The sequence below is a fragment of the Lissotriton vulgaris genome, chromosome 1_2 (genome assembly GCF_964263255.1).
Source record: "Lissotriton vulgaris chromosome 1_2, aLisVul1.2, whole genome shotgun sequence".
In the NCBI taxonomy this organism is placed as follows: domain Eukaryota; kingdom Metazoa; phylum Chordata; class Amphibia; order Caudata; family Salamandridae; genus Lissotriton; species Lissotriton vulgaris.
The window spans coordinates 210,805,777-210,824,573 of NC_141686.1; the positions used below are offsets into that span (position 1 = coordinate 210,805,777).

Here is an 18,797-nt window from a genome sequence, read left to right on the forward strand (position 1 = left end):
TTAAAATCCAACACAAGTCCAACACCGCATCCCTAAAGCAAGTTATTGTAAGGACTTGAATTGTAATGGAACTCATGGTAACATCCCAGTCGTGGTACTGACTGCGTTGTAAAGACATTACGATGTAATGCCTGTGCTGAAATAGATGCTTCCCGTATAACGCTAATTTATTCTAGAGTGTGGATGGGGAAGGTGCATCAAATTGGTTTCCATTTGGGTGTCAAGATAACAAATTGGTCCAACATATGCTGAGAACCAACTAAAGTTGGGCCAGTATCTTTTATGATGTCATTTTTGGGCTTCTATGCTAGCTTGCTGATATCTGGGGCAAGCAATGGTCCCTTGCTCCATGCACCTTCATTTCTAAGGGTATTGTCCTGTGTTTCAGCTTCAAGATTCACAACAGTGGTACAATACCCTCTTGCAAAAAGTACTGGGTAGGGCATGCCGTCTCTTGATCGCAGTTACTGCAGTTATAGGGCAGCCAAATTCATCAGGTACTGTTGTTGTGGTTGTGGGTCATTGTTGTACCCTCAATTAAAGTCCTTTGTATGAAACAAACAATGCTTGAATTCCAAACTATGACACTAGAAAGCCTTGAGGTATTCCATAACAATGAAGCCGTCTCTGTTTTCCTTTCATTTCTCAATTCATTCTGCATTCTCTAAGAGTACTTGTTTCCAAAATATGTCGTGCTCCTCTAGCTTTCTCATGCCATATTTGACTTTTTAAAGTGAAGTGAGTCCCTTCCAGGTGTCTGGGCGAGTTTGTGTTGTAGATGGGTGTTCACGATGGGGAACGAGTGAGAGCCCTGGAGATGAGACTGAAGAAAGTGTGAATGTCTCAATGGGCCATAAATGTGTTCAGACATCAGGCACAAGCAATATTTGGCCTTTCTGCAGACCATGCAGTGCAATAGAGACACATGTGTAAATTGTAAATGTGATTTTATGGGAAAGTGTGTGAGGGAGGTACACAGCTGTCAAAAAGCTGACAGCTTCAAAAGAAAATCAATGGTAGTGCTTTAAGGTGAGTTGACGGGTTGTATGTTGGGGGATGGAGAAGTGGAGGAGATGAACTGAATCGTTACAGAAAAAGACAGTGGCAATGCAAAGTGACCAGGAACATAATCTTTGAGATATGCAGAGAGAGGATTTTAGAAAGATGTGGGGAGCAAAAAAGGAGTAAGTGTCTAACAGAGTGAGATGGAAGAGGAAAGTAGCATGAATAAAATGGGAAGTGACTGAGACGTTCTGAATAACACACCCTCCTCCACTGACCTTAACAATGTTTAATTCTGTCTCAATGTTTTGCAATTGAAATATTTTCATTCTTAATGTTTGACCCAAAAAATCTTTCGTGATACTCATTTATTTGATACTGTTAACAAGCATTGCCAAATACAATAGGCCTGGCTTCTAGTAGGTGAATGCCTACTGTTGTGTTATATGCTTGGAGCATAAAAGACACTGAGAGGCAAATAGCGGCCAGGTGGTACTCTTTGTAAAGTTCACGATTTTAGCATTCATGTTTTAATTTAATCTCTGGAAAGGATTTACAATTAACCTATTATGTCTATACCCCTTTTGGAGACCCCCCATCTTCACTTTCTTGTCCCTGTTAAAGCTCTAGCCTCTTGGGTTAATGATCACAGTGATTTGACCTATGCACATCATCAGAATTCCACAACCCTCTCACTACTTGGTGCTTCAGCACTTGATACACGGTGATTCATGAACTGAAGTTGGTTTTAAATGATGTCTTCCCCTCTGCAGCAGGGGTACCTAGAATGTTAAGACAAAAATCCACTTGACTATGTTTGCAAAAAGCTTCTAACTCACTGATTCATTAAAGGTTATAGCAAAAACAGTCTCCTTTCCCACCCAGCCTCGTGACTGGATGGGCATTTCTTCAGCATTTGAAAAAATGGAATCATGACACCACTGACGTGATTGGAGAAATTATTGAAAAGTTTTTAAAAGTAATATGGATTAACAAATGGATTAAAATGGACTCTGATGAGCAATTGGTTGATTGTGTGGTATTATGTACATGGCTGTGTGTTGTTGTGGGGGCGTGAAACCATGTATTTTATCACGGTGCAGGCAAACAGAGCACACAAAAAGCTGCACGCCAGATCTTGACAATGAGTTCTCGGAAATCTGAGGATTTGGAACATATTTAATCATCGGAGTGCATCTGTTCACTTCATGAGATTTTGAGTTTGGCCTAGTCACGAACCATAAATAACTTCCACCTAAAGACAAATGCAGGTGTGTCTTGACTTTGGTGGACACAATGAAGGCCAATGTGTAAATAATAATAATAATAATTATAATCATAATAATAATATTAATAATAATATTAATCCACATTTGTAAAGTGCACAATCACCCGTAAGGGTCTCTAGGCGCTGGGGGCCGTCGGGAAGATTAAGCAAGCTATTGCCCAGAGTCACATTGTGTTGGGCTATTCTTCCGCCTGTGCCAGGGATCGAACCGTGATCCCCAGATTCCGGAGTCAGTCGCTCTAGCCGCGGCGCCACACCTCTTCCTAAGTTAAGTGTGCAGATGTCCAACATGGGAGCGTCGGATCACTCTGTGTGTTGTCGGTACTGTTCCCTGATTGGCTGAGTGTTACTAACTTCATGTGTCGTCTAACTTTATGGTGTTTTTGGAATGTGTGCCCCTCCAGTCATATGTGTTTTATTAGGTCCAATCTACCAGTATAATTGTGGTGTTGCTGCCTATCTATGGGACTAATCTGGGTTTTTCCTGTTTGTGTGTTTGTCCTCCTGGTTACGTGCCAACCCCTCTAGTGATCTATCAATGAGTGGCCTCTGGCATAGGTTGCAAGGTCTGCCTAACCACATATTTCTGACTGGGGGAGATGGAGAGGTCATATCGGGGGCTTTCGACAACAGTGATTCGATTTTGTTTTTATATATACACGTTTCGGTGTGTACATTGACATCAACACTCATTTAGGTAAATTAAAATACCCATTAAGGTCAATGCACCCTTTTTACAGGTCAAGTTGTGAACAAGGGAAAAGCTCCAAATGCAGCATCATCAATATCATTATGCACATCCATCAACTTATGCATCTATTTGGCACGCATTCACACTCACACAAGAACCATACATACATACAGACATCCATAGACATGTACTAATACCACATACATAAAGTGACCTTTAATCAACCAATACACACAAACTAATGTCACCCATCCTTGAAACATACCCATAAATCAATAGGCATTTTTCTTTTACATGCATCCTCCATCCAAATGCATATTCATGTATCTACTCATCCATCTATTCACACAAATTCAGCATTCATCAAAACAAACTCATGAGCCATTCATCATCTCGCTCACACAATTGTCTACTGACTCACATTATCACCCACGTCTTGATCTATCTACTCATGTATCAATGCAGCCGTTTTCTCCCACATGTAACATAACATACCATAACATAGCATATGATTATTAACTACACTATCCATGCTTAACAGATAACTCAGTAAACCATCCGAGCACTTACCAGCAACCATACTGAAACATCAACATCGTAAAGGCAAGGTTGTTTGTACAGCTGATGCAGATGATACTGTGTCTGTTGTTGGAGAGAGGAGGTTTCACAGTGCTTAATTTGAGCCGGCGATTTCCGGTGCTGTTCACCGGCCTTTAATTGGTTTCTGGTGCTCGGCACAGGCACCTAATTGTGAACACCACACTTAGGGCAGTCTGCCACATGGCAGCGCTGCTCATGTAAATTAGAGATGAGCAGAATAACAGGTGTTTAGGAAAACAATATACATACAAAAAATTGCTAATACATGGTTCCCGTCATTCCTTTAGTTTTGGGGACCTGGAATAATCTGAACTGTCGCATTTACATGCGAGAGAGATGGTTAGTAGTATGTTTTGGCAGCAATGACAAGGGAGATGGGTGGTGCAAGCTGCAGTGGCCTCCTGGGCAGAGCCCTGGCACTTAATATTTTAGAAGTTACGCACTGCCTGATGCTTCCTCAGCCTCAAATGATCTGTGACAATAGGAAACCTACACTGCTGCTCTAATATCATACAGTTCACTGCTTTTATGTCTCTGTGTCTGATCTGGAAGGAAGAAATCTTCCACTTGTGTATCTGTTCCATGAACCTGCACTGCTAATGTCTAACAGTACCTGTAGTGTAAGGGATGATATGTTTCTGTGAGTTGGAAAGTTTATTAACTAATGCATATAGTGTCTCTGTTCTGTTAGAGGGGCAAACTTGCACTGATAATCCTGATCATGTGAGAGGCACGTGTACTGCTGATAGTGTGCTGTACCTATTTTGTGAGGGAGTGAATTTTATACTGAAGATGCTCTTCTCACATGTCAGAAACATTAATTTCACCCACTGCTGTCTATCTAAACATGAGTGTGAGCATCCAGTGGGTGTCCCTGAATTTTTTGAAAACCTGTTCACTGGACATTTCTATGTATTCCAAGGATATGAAAGGTCGATGTGATGGTACATAAACAGCAATTTGTGAAAACCACTCTTTTTCTTTTATTTTAACATAACAATTCTTCATCTGTTTGCCTTCAGAACATATTGGAATAGTCTAGAAAATACAAACATAATTTCAAAATCATTATTGTAATGCTTTTCTCCAGATGATTTTGTGAAGTCATATTCTTAATGATTAGCTAAGACTTAGCTTCAGGCAACAAAAATCACTATTCCTACTCATATACACTTTAGCATATGTTTTGTTTCTTTTATATGCTATAACATTATTTTAGCAATCAGCATATACAAATGTTATGTGAACATGTCCTTGAAGCTGTCAGATTTGTTCTGATAAACACATATTCCAGAAGTAGGCCTACTGCATTTTCGCCTATATTCACATGCAATGTGATGCACATTTCCAAAAGCACTTAAGAGTAGAATGTATGGGCCCGATTCACATAACTAACTTAAGACAAAATCCTAAACTTACTACTTTTGGTATTCATAGAAGTTAGGATTTTAAGTCTGTCTTAAGTCTGTCTTAAGACATGGGGCCAGATGTAGGAGCCGAAATACCGGTCAGTAACGGCCGATTTCGGCCGTTACCGACCGGTATTTAGTAATTGGCATGTAGGGGGAATATTTTACAGATTCGGTAAATTTACCGAATCGGTAAATTTACCGAATCGGTAAAATACCGAATCGGTACTTTTACCGATTCGGTCCCTTCCTGATGTAGGTGGGACTCTTCTGAGTCCCAATGGGCCTACAGATTCGGTATTTTACCACCCAATTGAATTGGGTGGTAAAATACCGAATCCAGGTGTGCATGCACATGTGTGCATGCACAACTATGCCATGTGACAGACAGACATGCCTGTCTGCCACATGGCACACATGCCAGTATTTATGGTGCTAGAGGGTGTCAAAGTGACACCCCCTGCACACTTGCTGGAATCGGTATTTACCGAATCGGTAAATACCAATTCGGTAATGCCCATTGATTCCTATGGGCTTCAATGCCCATAGGAATCAATGGGCATTACCAAATCGGTATTTACCGATTCGGTAAATACCGATTGTTACAGAATCAGTCATTCAATTACCGAATTCACCTACATCTACCCCCTTCTATTTTACCGATTCATAAATACCGAATCGGTAAAATTCGGTATTTATGAATCAGTAAAATATACTTACCTACATCTGGCCCAAAATCCTTAAGTTAGTTCTGTGAATCAGCCCCTATGTGCTTATGTTTGGGGCCTTAATTTTCTCAAGGCCTCCTTGACATCCTTATTCCTCAGGCTATAAATCAGAGGGTTCAGCATTGGAATTATCACTGCGTAAAACACAGATGCCACCTGGTCCTGCTGCATAGCATATTTTGACTGAGGTCTTAAGTACATAAATATAAGAGTACCAAAGCATAAAATGACGCATAAAAAGTGGGAACAGCAAGTAGAAAATGCTTTCCATCTGCTTTCAGAAGATTTGACCTTCAGTATGGTGTGAATAATGTAAGCATAAGAGATAAGCACCAAGGCTAGAGGACCTAAAATGAGGCCTCCTGTCACAAAAATTAGTAGTGTAACATTAAGAGAGATGTCAGAGCAGGAGAGCTTCAGGAGTGGTGGCACATCACAAAAGAAGTGAGCGATTATATTAGAGTCACAGAAAGACAACTTTAGCAGACAAAGGAGGTGAAGCAGAGAATGAGCGAAGCCTGTTACATAAGCTCCACCCACAAGGTATGCACATTTTTTTTGGGTCATAATAGCTGTATAAAGCAATGGATTGCATATAGCAACAAACCGGTCATAGGACATGCCTGCTAGTATGAAAACCTCCACACTCCCCATGGCTCCAAATAAAAGCATTTGTGTCATGCATCCAGAAAATGAAATCGTTTTTTTGCTTGATAGGACATTTGCCAACATATTGGGTGTGATGACAGTGGAGTAGCAGAAATCTACAAAGGACATGTGAGAGAGCAGGAAGTACATGGGAGTGTGAAGATTAGCAGATATCCTAATCAAAGTGATCATACTGATGTTGCTCAGTACTGTGATGACATAGACAAGAAGAAAGAAGACAAAGAGGGGGAGCTGAAGTGTTGGGTCTTCTGTGAGACCGAGTAAGATGAATTCTGTCACTGAGGTCCTGTTCATTTCATTCATTGGTCTGGATGATGAAGAAAGATAAGAAGAAGATGTAGATGTAATGAGACACTTTATCTGCAGTGGCCTAACAATAATGAAACAGATTAACAAACATGAGACAATGAATACTGCATATACCATCACAGCATTTATGTAGAGAAAACAGTCAAATGTTTTGCTTCCATCCACATTTAGGGCCTACTTAAGAGTTTGGTAGTCCTCCTGCAGTACTACCACAATGCTGTCCGCAAGAGGACCGCCAATCATGTGGCGCGAATGTCTGCTGTATTATGAGTGGAATCCATGGGGGCGGGTGGTGCTGCGGCGGTCTCATGACGGTGGCCTGTTCGGCTTTTAGGAGAGTCTAACATGCAGAGTGAGAGAGCACTGACTGTAGTTCCTGCATGGTGCGGCATGCACCATCTCATGCACGCCACACCAAGCAGAAACGAGGGTGCAATTCCAGGGGGGCACAACATGTGTCCCCCTGTTTGCACCCCCAGAGCGAGAAGCACCATGTGCCCTGCTAGGGCCCCCTTCCTTACCTCTCTGCTACCCTTTTCATGGTGTACTCAGTGCCATGAAATGAGCCCTGGGCAGGTAACTCCTAATATGCTCACTGGTGTTGCAGTGGCACCGCCAGACTATTAGTGCTCTCGAATGTCGCACCACTACACAGGATCCTGGATCCCTGGTGGACACAGGGGTCCTGTGGTGGTCCGAACACAACATTCCTGCTGTGGGCAGAGACGTAGTGTGGTGATGGTTGGACCGTCACCACGAATACAGCAGGCCTATGGACTGCAGTCCTCATAATAAGACCCAAAGGGCCCGATTCACAGAATGAACTTAAGACTCAATCCTAAACTTACTACTATTTTGTTATTCACAGAATGCATTTACTACTTTCTGCATTCACAGAATAAACTTACTACTTTTCATATTCACAGAAGTTAGGATTTTGTCTTAAATTTGTCTTAAGAGAAACTTAAGACAGACTTAAGATAAACTTAAAACAAAATCCTAACTTCTGTGAATACCAAAAGTAGTAAGTTCATTCTGTGAATGCCAAAAGTAGTTAGTGCATTCTGTGAATACCAACATAGTAGTAAGTTTAGGATTGAGTCTTAAGTTCATTCTGTGAATCGGGATCTAAGACTTTCATGAGAAATGTACGTGAGGGATGAACAAAATACTCTAAAATAAAATATTAGCTATTTAACAAGTTAAATCCCAACATACTAATACAAGCATCACACACAAAAATGAGCTCTGTTATGATTTACTATGCTGCCCTTGTTTCCCTGAGTGTACAGAACAGTAGTACTACAATCAAATAATTTAATTCTCAAGTGGTTCAAGCTTGGAAGCAAAAGGTCAGTGAATCTTTGCAGTGATGAAAGGGAATTGCTTTACATATTAGGGAGTGAGAGGCTTGTCTTTTCTCTGACCGTGAGGAAGTGAAGCAATGCCCTATGAGTCTGCCTATAACATTTTCTGCGTCATTGTACAATGTATATTATGTAAAGAAGCACAGCGGTCAATTGTTTTGATAGCAGCAGTACAACAGGGTATTGTCTTATGTCTAATAGTCAACATTTTTTTGATATAATTACTATTTAAGCATTAGTATGATCATTGAATTAAAGGTATACATTATTGAATTAAAGGTATACATATAATCAAGAGGAGAATAGGTGTCTAATGTGGAGGTAGGAGACAATTCACACCCAGTAGGTGAAAACCTCCATTCATATACAGAATAGGGTGATAAATGGGTCAATGGGCTTCATCGTAGGAACACAAGTGGAGTTTGTTGCACATTTGTAGCAACAGTGAAGTGACCCAAAAAGTCACATTTTCTATATAGTCGATCCTCAATATCTGGGGTCACTCTTCTAAAAAGTGACATGTCTGAAGTAGCAGTAGAAGAGCAGGGTTTAATATCTTCCTGAAGATTGGTTGTGCGGGGTTAGCATTAAAGGCCGGAGGTTTAGATTTCAGGTCTCATAGGTACTGCCCATTATGCATTGATTTAAAAGATTTTGTGTAGGGCAAACTATAAAGTTAGAAACATTCTGTGTTTTGGAGTTTGCAGGTGTGAAAAAGTCCTCCTTTTTGCCTTGATAAACCCCATTTTTTACTGCTACTTATTTAACTGACTCTGATTACATCAAGGGCTCTGCCTACTAGACCCAAGGCCTGTGCTCTGCTTTAAAGTTATATGATGGTTAAGTATAATTACAATTGACAATGACAGACCCTGCAAGTCTCAAGAAAATAATAAGACAAGATTGATTCAAACTTACTATAAATCCCTAGCACATAATAGGGCAGCGAGGTTTAGAGGTCCAGTAGATTTACTGCACTGGAGTGGGCACTGCTGTGTTGCCTGCTGTAATTTTATTTTTTTTGTAATATGTTTTTATTGATTTTCTCCCAACTATGAACATTTGGCAAAATGCATTACAGTAGTATGATTCAATACAGGGCATTACATCATCAGTTGGTATATCATTTAGCCATTTCATTTACACCCCCAATGGTTCTACCATTCTGCTCACCCACATCCGTCTCCACATTTCGGTGTGTCCATGGAGCGCTTCATTGTTCAGTTCAATGCATGCTTCCTGCCCATCCTCAGCACTCGTTTCAGTAATCCGACCAGATAATGCCTCAATATAACTATAAGTCAGTCTCCCCTTCTAACACTCCCTAACCCCTGCCACTGATTTGCCCTCCTGTTACATACTAATAAAGAAAACCACACCATGTGATAGTTACGATTAATGCAATTCTTCCCTCTCTGGTCTGTGCGGTCTGATGAATCATGCTACTCATTCTAAATCATCGCCACTTGGAAGTGTCAGGAGCCCACTATAATCCACTCACTTGGGGTGTGTCCATCGGCATTTCCGACCCCGACTCTCCGTCGGACTCTGTGTCTGGCACTTGCAGTAACACCACCAATGCCTCCCACGCCTTTGCCGTTTCTAGTGCCCTGTCATTGTTGGACCTCTTAGCTATCTGGAAATGATCCGTACTCTCACTAGTTTCCCATTTAATTATTTCCGCCTTCCAGCGCGCAACAGTGGGCCCGCACCTGGATTTCCAACACATCGTCAATTCTCTTTTAGCTAGCAACAACCCTAAGTCCAAGAACTTACTCGTAACTTTTGTCCTAGATGTATGGGGAAACCAGTGCAATATACACATACCCATGTCCGGTTATATCTGCCTGTCAGTAGCCGAACAGAACGTATCAACCACTTCTTCCCAATATGTTCTCGGTTGCGGACAACTCCACATCATGTGGGGAAACTCCGCACCCACCAAATGCAACGTGGGGAATGAGATGTATCCAATCCAAAATATCTATTTATCTTGGCCGGAGTTAGATACGCTCTATGCAATACATAGAAATGAATCAGCTGAAACCTAGCATTGCACGTGCTCTTCCATGCTCTCTCAACCACCTTAGCCCATGTTGTCTCAGGGATCTCCTTACCTAGATCCGCCTCCCACTTCTGTTGCAATTGGCTCAGAGGATGCATCCCCTCTGTCAACATCTGTCTATATAGACACGTTAGGGCTTTAAAGGTCCCAGCTGCCATCACCACATATTGGCATGACAAGGATGTCTGTAGTTCCGCTAGTCCCCCTCCCCAGTGATGTTGAATTGCAGACATGAGGGCTGAGTGCAATAGGAAGTCGCCCCTGGGAAGGCCGTACCTATCCTGCAACACTTGGTAGGACAATAGCACACCATCCTCATACAGATCTCCCAATACTTGTACTCCCAACTCCTCCCATGCAGCCAGCGCAGTCCAGTCCCCTTCATGAGGGAGAGCAGTGCACATACCCAAAGGGATCTTGGGGGCGTATGGCCGAGCTATCCCACCTCTACTCTGACTCTGATTCCAGCATAGCCTCAACGTCAGCTCTTCATGGGTTAAAGGTCCAAGATGTAATTTTTGATGAAGCACAATAAAGGACAGTACATGCCCCGGAATCCACTGATCCACCGGGCCATCCGGTTCTCTGAATTCCCTCGCCACTGTCTGGGTAAACCATTGCAGCTGAGCCACCAAATAATATAGTTCGAAGTCTGGTACCGCCCAACCGCCCTTAATGCGGAGTCGCATCATTGTGGTCAGAGCCACCCGCCGTCTACCCCTTACCCACAAGAAACCGCCTACCAGAGCACGGAGCACTTTAAAGAAGGAGCCCGGTATCCAGATCAGCAGCGTCCCAAAGTAGTATTACAACCGTGGCACCACCATCTTTAGGAGTGCTACCCGATCCGCCACTGATAACGGCAGCGTGCTCCAAAACATCAAGCTACCCTTAATGCCTCAGAGAGCTCTGCCTATATTACCCTCCAGCAGGTCCTGCTGTGTACGATAAATGTTAGTGCCAAGGTAGGGTAAGCAGCGTGGCTCCCATCTTATACCCACCACCTGGGTGGGGCCCGGCATCAATACATCCACAGGGAATAGATAAGTCTTCGCCCAGTTCACCCGCAGCCCGGAGGCTGCTCCAAATGTACACAGTAATGATGTCCCGCCCTCAGAGCCCCTCCCGTATTGGCCAGGAACATGAGTAAGTCATCGGCGTAGAGTGAGATACACTGCATGTCCGTGCATAATTCTAGCCCAGTATAACACTTCACTGACCTGGCTTGTGCTGCCTGCAGCTCGATTACTAAGGCAAACAGCAGGGGAGAGAGCGGGCAAACCTGTTGTGTACCCCGCCCAACCGAACTAGAAGAGGAGATCGTCAACCCCGTCTGAACCCAAGCTGTCGCGGATCTATATAGGATCTCAGTCCAACCCACAAAAGCCTCCCCCAGTCCCATCACTCGCATAACCTGGAACAGGTATGGTCATTCCAAACTATCGAAAGCCTTTTCAATATCAACCGAAAGGACCATCGCAAATGGTACAGAGCCGAAGACCCCCACAAAATGCAAAGTAGGCATTGCACGTTGGTAGACATATTCCGTTTAGGAATAAATCCCACATGATCTTGATGGACCAGATGCGTCATGTGTGGGAGGAGCTGGGTTGCGAGAATCCTACTCAGGATTTTATGGTCAGTGGTTAACATTGGGTGATATGCTGTCTTATCAGTTCGGTCCCTTCAAGGTTTCAGCTGTGGGATAATAATAGCCTCCCGTGTGGTTATTGCTAACATCCCCACCCTTTGTGCCTCCTAGAACACGGCCAGTAAACGTGGAGCTAAACAATCAATGTACACTGAATAAAATTCTATGGGTAACCCATCCACCCCCGGTGCTTTCTTCTGCGCCATATGCTTAATTGCCCCCCTAATTTCACCCAGTGTGATCTCTGATGCCAAAGCAGATCTGCTTGTTCTTTCTCCAACTGGAGTAATGGCAAATCCAACAAGAACTCCCCTACGGTTGTCTTATCATGTCGCAATTTTCTGCGGTAGAGATCAGTATAGTACTCCAGAAACAACCCAATATTCCCCTACTGTGTATATACCAAGTCTCCTGTTGGAGCTGTCAGACCCAAAATAGGTGATCCCCAGGGGTTTCAGTTAGCCAGCTATGCCAACAACGTACTCGCCTTATCCCCCTCCGCGTGCTCCCTCGCCGGATATGTTCGATGATCAAAGCAGCGCAATCTCTCCACCTGCGTCGCTACCGCCTCTCCAGAGTCCGAAACCTCCCCTTGTGCTCCCGGGTTTTCTGGGCTAGCCCTCTCAGCCGTTCGCAACCACTGCTCAGCCGACTCTATATCGGTCAATAGCATCTTTCTAACCCCCACCGCGTTGGCAATACATAGGCCTTGCATTACCACCATACAAGCATAAAAGCATCCCACTCCAACACCACTGTTGACGCTATACCCTCATTCTCGTCAAAGTAGTGAGTGATATCTGTCCCAATGGCTTCTTGGAAGACAGGGTCCTCCAGCATCTCTGGCCTTAGCCACCAGGTTGGTAGTACTGATCTCTCCTGGACCCCCCCTATCTTCACTAATAAGGGGTTATGATTCAAAAGCGTTCTGGTGAGATATTCACAATGTTGTACCTTAGAGCGAATGTCAGGGATGCATAGTATCGCATCAAGCCTTACATGCAATTCATGCAGGCCGGAGTAGTAAGAATAATCCTGCTCCTCTAAGTGGTGTGCGCGCCATGTTTCCACCAACCCCCAGCTGTCTTGCCATGTACGCCTAGCCTTAGGGACCCTATGTATGGGGGCATCGGGCAGCGGTGGATCGGACCAATCCATCTCGGTTTCTACAATAGAATTGAAGTCTCCTCCCATCAATGTGATACCAGTTAGGTACAGTGCTAACCTTCCTGATAAATGATTAAAGAAAGAAATCTGATCCACATTAGGGGCGTATATACTACAGAGTGTCACATGAACGCCATTAAGGCGACCGGCCACCGCCACAAACCTCCCTTCTGGATCCATTAACTGTTGTGTCAGCTGGAATGGGACACCCGCCCTAACCCATATCAAAGCCCCCCTAGCAAAGGCCGAGTAGGTTGTATAAAATAATTGTCCTCTCCATCTGCGCTTCAATGCCAACCCCTCAGTCTGAATAATGTGTGCTTCCTGGAGGAAGGCTATGTGAACCCCCCTGCGCACTAAGTAGGCATGCACCTTATGGCGCTGTACCAAAGTAATGCATTTTAAATCAAGTAACGACCCCATGCTGAAATCAATACCTCAATAACAATTGATCACAGCTGTTGAACACACCAGAGGCTCTAACATTTCCAAACAAAACCCCATACCTTGCCCAACCACCCCACCCCAGAACAGGCGCTACAAATCTAGTACCCATCCAAACTAATGTCCTAAATGACTCCGTAGGAAATATCGAGGGATCACACCTAAACAAAAAATAGGGGGAGGCAGCCCAGAGCCGTAGAGGATCGACCTTCTATTCTGCCATCATCCTGCGCCTTACCCCAAAAGATAGTCAGGCAGCCTCCCATGAGGCACAGTAAAATATAGGAACCACCTTTATCACATACTCTGCTATTCCCGCTGACCACACCAACACTCGTCAATCGGCCACCTCATAAGTAATGAGAAACAGTTAAGAACAAAACAAATCCCCTCTCCAGCATTGTGCCCACACAAATAAACCGAAGAGACTTTAGGCATCTACTAGTTTGTCCGCTGTCCCAGGTGTCACCTGCGGCAATTTGCCATTACCTGTTGTCGAGTTATCTGTGTCTGATCCCAGTGAGCCCTATTTCCGAGTCCGTAGCTGCCAACGATGATGTTCCTCCCTCCTGAGAGATGGCCGTAACGGCTTTCAAAGCAGCAGTTTGTTCTGTTTCCGTTTGTGTTTCTGTGGGCTATCGGGTGGGAGGACGATGTCTTCGGGTGCGCCGCGATTGACGCAGAGCTGGACCCTCTGCCAGCTCACTCACATTGTGCCCCGCTACACCCATGCCCGCTTTGTACGACTCAAGCCAAGTCCAAGCTTCCTCAGGGCTGTCGTGGACTTACCATCCATAGCTATTCGTAGGCGTGCAGGAAACATTAACGAGTATTGGAGGCCCTCGTCATGGAGCGGCCTCTTGACCTGCAAAAATTAAGCACGGCGGCGCTGTACATCCATTGTGCAGTCTGGGAACAATGTCACTGTATTGTTGCCCACTTTGTAGGGGCCCATAGATCTAGTGTTACGCAGCAGGAGATCTTGGTCTTTATAATGAAGTAGTCTTGCCAGCACAGGTCTGGACGGCCTTCCAGGTGCCAGCGGCCGAGCAGGGACCCTATGTGCTCTTTCCAGGGTATAGAAGGGGGAGAGGCCTTAAGGGGCAACCTCCGTTCTCAGACAGTCTTCCAGGTAATCCACCATATTGGACCCTTCCACTCCTTCCGGCACCCCCATCACGTGGAAGTTATTCCTTCAATTCCTCCCTTCGGCATCTTCGACCCTCCGCATTAGGGTTTGCAAGCGGTATTGAACATCCATCATCCTAACCTCCAGTGCCTGATGGGTGGGCTCAATGGCCTCCATGGTGACCTCTGTCTGCTTCACTCTATCAACAAGCGTTGCGTGATTCACTCGAAAGAGACCCAGTGTCTGCGCCACCTGCGCAATGTCCATCTGGAGAGCCGCCCTGGTATCAATAATGTCTTTAAGAATTTGGTCGACGATCAGTGACACCTGTGTTGGATGTCCAATGGCTCACTTCCACCACTCTCCCCCTGTTATGTCAGCTGTATACCACAGACCAAGCAAACCGGCAGCCCCCTGCTGGTTCAGTCACGCCAATCACTTGTGTCCCTGCTCCTTCGAGTAGTGTTACTGCAGTGTCACTGGCTGTCCATCGCCCCAAGGCATAGCCGCCGCATCCGCTGTCACCCAGCGGCCTGAGTGCCTACAGCGAGGGTCGCCTGCCATGATCCCCCCTAGTTTCCGCTGAGGCCCGTAATGCACAGCTGGCTGTTTCCTCCAACAAGGCCGTGTCCAGCGGGTCCCCCCGACCACCTATGTCGCAGACCCCTCCTCCTGAACAGGTTCTAAAGTGGCATTCTATGCCCCCCAAAGGCCGCTAACCCATTGGGAGCATCTGCCGCTGAGCACCCACCGCAGGGTAGAGGGTGCCAGGAAAGCGTGGGCGGAAAATCCGTTCCGCTCGCGGATTTTGTGGATTTTCGGTAAATTCGCAATCCGCGAACGCTCGCGAATTTAGCGAAAATCCACAAATTCGCACGCAGCGGATTTTTTTTTCTTGGTGATACAATTTTGCGGCGCGCGGCGTTCACTTACCGTCATTCAGCGTTTGCCGAGTTGTTTTTCTCGATATTTTGCGAGTGCTGCGCCATTTTGGATCTTGCTGCGAGATCCCGCGGGAGTTTGGCGACCGCGATTACGTCATCGTGCTCGCCACCTTGCTCAGCGAGAGTTTGTCAACGCGAGTACGCCTTGATCACGTATTGCGAGAGTTCGCAATCGCGAACCCGTACGAGCGGCGGGCAGCAACAATCTCGCACTCGCGAAAATACAAAATTTGCAATTCTGCACAAGAAATCCACCAGCAAGCAGCATAAACCTTCTGAAAATTATGATTTTTATCTGAATAAATCCTCAGATTGACATTTGCCTGCACTTTTTTTGCAAGGAGTCTATTTTGGGGTGGGGGTTGGGAGGAAGGAAGTGCCCCACAGTCTCCAACTTCCTGTTCCTGTCCAGCAGGCTCCTCCCAGTGCTTTGTCCATCTCCTGGTCACTTTTCATTTGGATCTGGAGCTGGAAGGATTACTTTTTGTGGATGCTGCTGGATATTTGGATTTGAGGCCTTTTTGACTTTCTTTGGATCACTTTTGGATTAGAAATTTCACAAGTAAGTTTGTTTGGGGCAGTACAGTTGCAGCAACTAATATTTTGTAATTTTCGATTTTTGGGCTGTTGTTGGGGCCTTTTGCCCAGGGGTACTCAGTGGTGGGTGGACTGAGTCTTTCTGTGGGGTCTCTTTAATAAAAACATCATGGAGGGCCTGGATGGCTTGGGATTGTGCTGATTTTTCTGTGATTTTCGTTTTTTTGGGCTGTTGTTGTGGCCTTTTCACCAGGGCTAGTGAGTGGTGCATGTGCCTAGTCTTTCTGTGGGGTGTCTTGAATTTAAACATCATGGAGGGCCTGGATGTCATGGGATTGTGCTGATTTTTCTGTGTTTTTCGATTTTTTGGGGTGTTCATGGGGACAGGCCATGTGGCTGGGGGCCATTTTGAGTGCTGCAACAGGCCCTGGCCATGTGCTGGGAGGGAGGGGGCCATTTTGAATGCAGGCAGTGTTGTTAGGTCTACAACCATTTTGCCTAGCTTTCAACCTTTATGCCCAGGGGTACTGAGTGGTGCATAGGCCTAGTCTTTCTGTGGGGTGTCTTGAATTTAAACATCATGGAGGGTTTGGGATTGTGCTTATTTTTCGATGATTTTCATTTTCTTGGGCTGTTGTTGTGGCCTTTTCACCAGGGCTAGTGAGTGGTGCATGTGCCTAGTCTTTCTGTGGGGTGTCTTGAATTTAAACATCATGGGGGGCCTGGATGGCATGGGATTGTGAAGATTTTTCTGTGTTTTTCGATTTTTTTGGGGTGTTCATGGGGACAGGCCATGTGGCTGGGGGCCATTTTGAGTGCTGCTACAGGCCCTGGCCATGTGCTGGGAGGGAGGGGGCCATTTTGAATGCAGGCAGTGTTGTTAGGTCTGCAACCATTTTGCCTAGCTTTCAACCTTTATGCCCAAGGGTACTGAGTGGTGCATAGGCCTAGTCTTTCTGTGGGGTGTCTTGAATTTAAACATCATAGAGGGCTTGGGATTGTGATGATTTTTCTGTGATTTTCGTTTTTTTGGGCTGTTGTTGTGGCCTTTTCACCAGGGATAGTGAGTGGTGCATGTGCCTAGTGTTTCTGTGGGGTGTCTTGAATTTAAACATCATGGAGGGCCTGGATGGCATGGGATTGTGTTGATTTTTCTGTGTTTTTCGATTTTTTGGGGTGTTCATGGGGACAGGCCATGTGGGTGGGGGCCATTTTGAGTGCTGCTACAGGCCCTAGGCCTGTGCTGGGAGGGAGGGGGCCATTTTGAATGCAGGCAGTGTTGTTAGGTCTGCAACCATTTTGCCTAGCTTTCAACCTTTATGCCCAGGGGTACTGAGTGGTGCATAGGCCTAGTCTTTCTGTGGGGTGTCTTGAATTTAAACATCATGGAGGGCTTGGGATTGTGCTGATTTTTCTGTGATTTTCATTTTTTTGGGCTGTTGTTGTGGCCTTTTCACCAGGGGTAGTGAGTGGTGCATGTGCCTAGTCTTTCTGTGGGGTGTCTTGAATTTAAACATCATGGAGGGCATGGTGAGGTTCCGTGACGATTCTGTGACGACTTGAACCCGTGTTTTTAAGTTTGTCGGAAATACCTAATATTGGTATCAGTGAACCGCAAATGATCCATTTAGTATATCCTAGTGTTTTCGCTACGCTACGAGCAAGAGCACTCCTTCCATTGACATATTTCTGATATACCCACGGCATCCATCTTAGACCATGGCCGCCATTTTGTGTTTCCTTGCCCTCACATATGCAATAGCCTCGGATCACTTCATTCACTCCACTTTGATTAAGGACACGTAGCCTTAGCCGGAGATTCACCTCTTACATGACACGTGCACCTTAAACCAGATCACGCTGTAGCTGCATGACTCGACAAAGGCTGCCTCCTCTGCCCGAGGCCAGCCCTGCCAAACTGGTCTTCGTGTCCATTGTATCTGATCATGATTAGGCGGCCGAAGCCGGTAGCCTTGCCCATTTACAACCCACAAACATCCCTTATCCCCCTTTTCTATCTTCCACACCTGGCTCTGTTTCTTTCTTTCTGAATCTTTATTAGGGGGAGGTAACGAACTTTACGATGAGGCGGTCCGGGTCCTGAATGCAATATTGACAGGGAATTGTGACAAACTAGTGGGAACCCCTCTCTTCGCAATGTTTGGCCTCAGATATTATCGACGGTTCCTGTGTAACACCAAATATTTATTGTTTTAGACACAAAGGTTTTGGGAATGTATTACATGTAAAGAATTCGCCCCCAGCTTAAAATTTCGTATATAAGGAGCAACCCACTTTGTACAAATCGAACAGGCTCCTAGTCTCTGCCCGTGTGTAGATTCTGTGACTTCTGTGTCCCTGCAGTAATAAACCTTTGGTCTTTGACGCCACCATCGAGAAGCCCGTGTTTCTGTTCATTTGTGCACCAAGGCAGGTGGAACTCCGGGGTCTTTGGGTGTTGTACCCTGACACCTCTGGACGGAACCAAAAAGTCCAGAACTCCAATTGGCGCCCAACGTGGGGCGACGTCATTCGGTACCGGTCCAAAAGCCTGAAGAGTTCGAGAAGCTTCGTGTGAAGATTCCTGAGGGAGGCGCCCCACTTCATCGATCCCGGCATATCGCAAAAGTGGCCCGAAGTTCTCTTCCACGAGGGTTTCCCGTTCAGGACGGCTGCAGTGGGCCGTTGCCTTGACCGTCGCCCTGTCTTGGACCCGAAGTGGTGCAGTCCTTAGTACGGCGAAACGTGACGGGTTTCTCCTTGGTGACGTCTTCAGTGACTCAGTTAAGTATTTAGT

At 45.3% G+C, this 18,797-nt stretch overlaps 1 protein-coding gene across 1 annotated transcript; it reads right to left on the minus strand.

Annotated features, from left to right (window-relative positions):
• Positions 1 to 5,763: 5,763 nt before the first annotated feature.
• On the minus strand, positions 5,764 to 6,690 carry LOC147735000 (olfactory receptor 5J3-like). Its single transcript, XM_086952553.1, has one exon. The coding sequence runs from the start codon at positions 6,688 to 6,690 to the stop codon at positions 5,764 to 5,766; it is 927 nt and encodes a 308-aa protein (XP_086808679.1).
• Positions 6,691 to 18,797: the final 12,107 nt, after the last annotated feature.